Raw genomic sequence first — 738 nt, 5'->3', positions numbered from 1 at the left:
ATGCTTATCGGCATGCAACGGGAAAGTCATGAACGGTGAACGCGAGCACTTATAACAGCCGGCGATGTTTCGGGAGCGGTGATATGAGAAAGGTGGTGAAGAGACTCCGATAAGTAACGACAGCTTCACTGCGGCTGTTTAGCGGCGCGTATTTCCGGGACCCGGTGAGCGCGATCGATAGCTTTATCGAGATCGCCGCAAGTCTAAGGGGTGTTGAAAGTGTCGGAGAGAAAAAAAGCATGCAGCTACTTTCCAGCTTCATGGGTCGGCACACGAAGGCACGAGGAGCCTCCTTGAAAAAAGGTATGTCGTGGATGAGCGCGTTCGCTCCGTCCGGTATCACGTGATGTTAATTAGCGTTAATCAGTCCAGCGTTAGGAGAGGAAAACACGTGGCGAAAATTTCACGCAGGATTTTACGGTGAGAAGACGTTGCGCGAGCAATTTATAGCATCAAGACAAACCAAGTTTCGCAACAAGTTCCTCACAAATGCGCACTTGAGACTTCTCTTTGCAGTGAAGGACGCCCCGAATTTTATCTTAGCGATAGATAAATGTATCGGTAATTTACGTGCGGAACGATAGATCCATGCATGGATTCACACGATCACGCTTCGTTAACTCTCTGTTCCTAGTAAACACGAAGGGATCAAGTTCTGAATCGTGGAATATATCACAGGATGAGCTATAATTAATGAAACTGCGTCATATATATATATATATATATATATATATGTGT

The 738-nt window shown here is 45.9% G+C and overlaps 1 protein-coding gene across 1 annotated transcript in view; it reads left to right on the top strand.

Annotated features, from left to right (window-relative positions):
* The first annotated feature begins 239 nt into the window (after nucleotides 1-239).
* LOC105626601 overlaps nucleotides 240-738 on the top strand; it is a 24,749-nt gene continuing 24,250 nt past the window's right edge. The window contains exon 1 of the mRNA XM_012207894.1: nucleotides 240-303. Within this exon, the coding sequence (XP_012063284.1) occupies nucleotides 240-303 (64 nt within the window). The remainder of the gene's footprint in view (nucleotides 304-738) is intronic.

The sequence above is a fragment of the Atta cephalotes genome (assembly GCF_000143395.1).
Source record: "Atta cephalotes unplaced genomic scaffold scaffold00005, whole genome shotgun sequence".
Taxonomy (NCBI): Eukaryota; Metazoa; Arthropoda; class Insecta; order Hymenoptera; family Formicidae; genus Atta; species Atta cephalotes.
The sequence above is the reverse complement of the archived record's forward strand: the minus strand, read 5'-3'. Positions and strand labels throughout refer to the sequence as shown.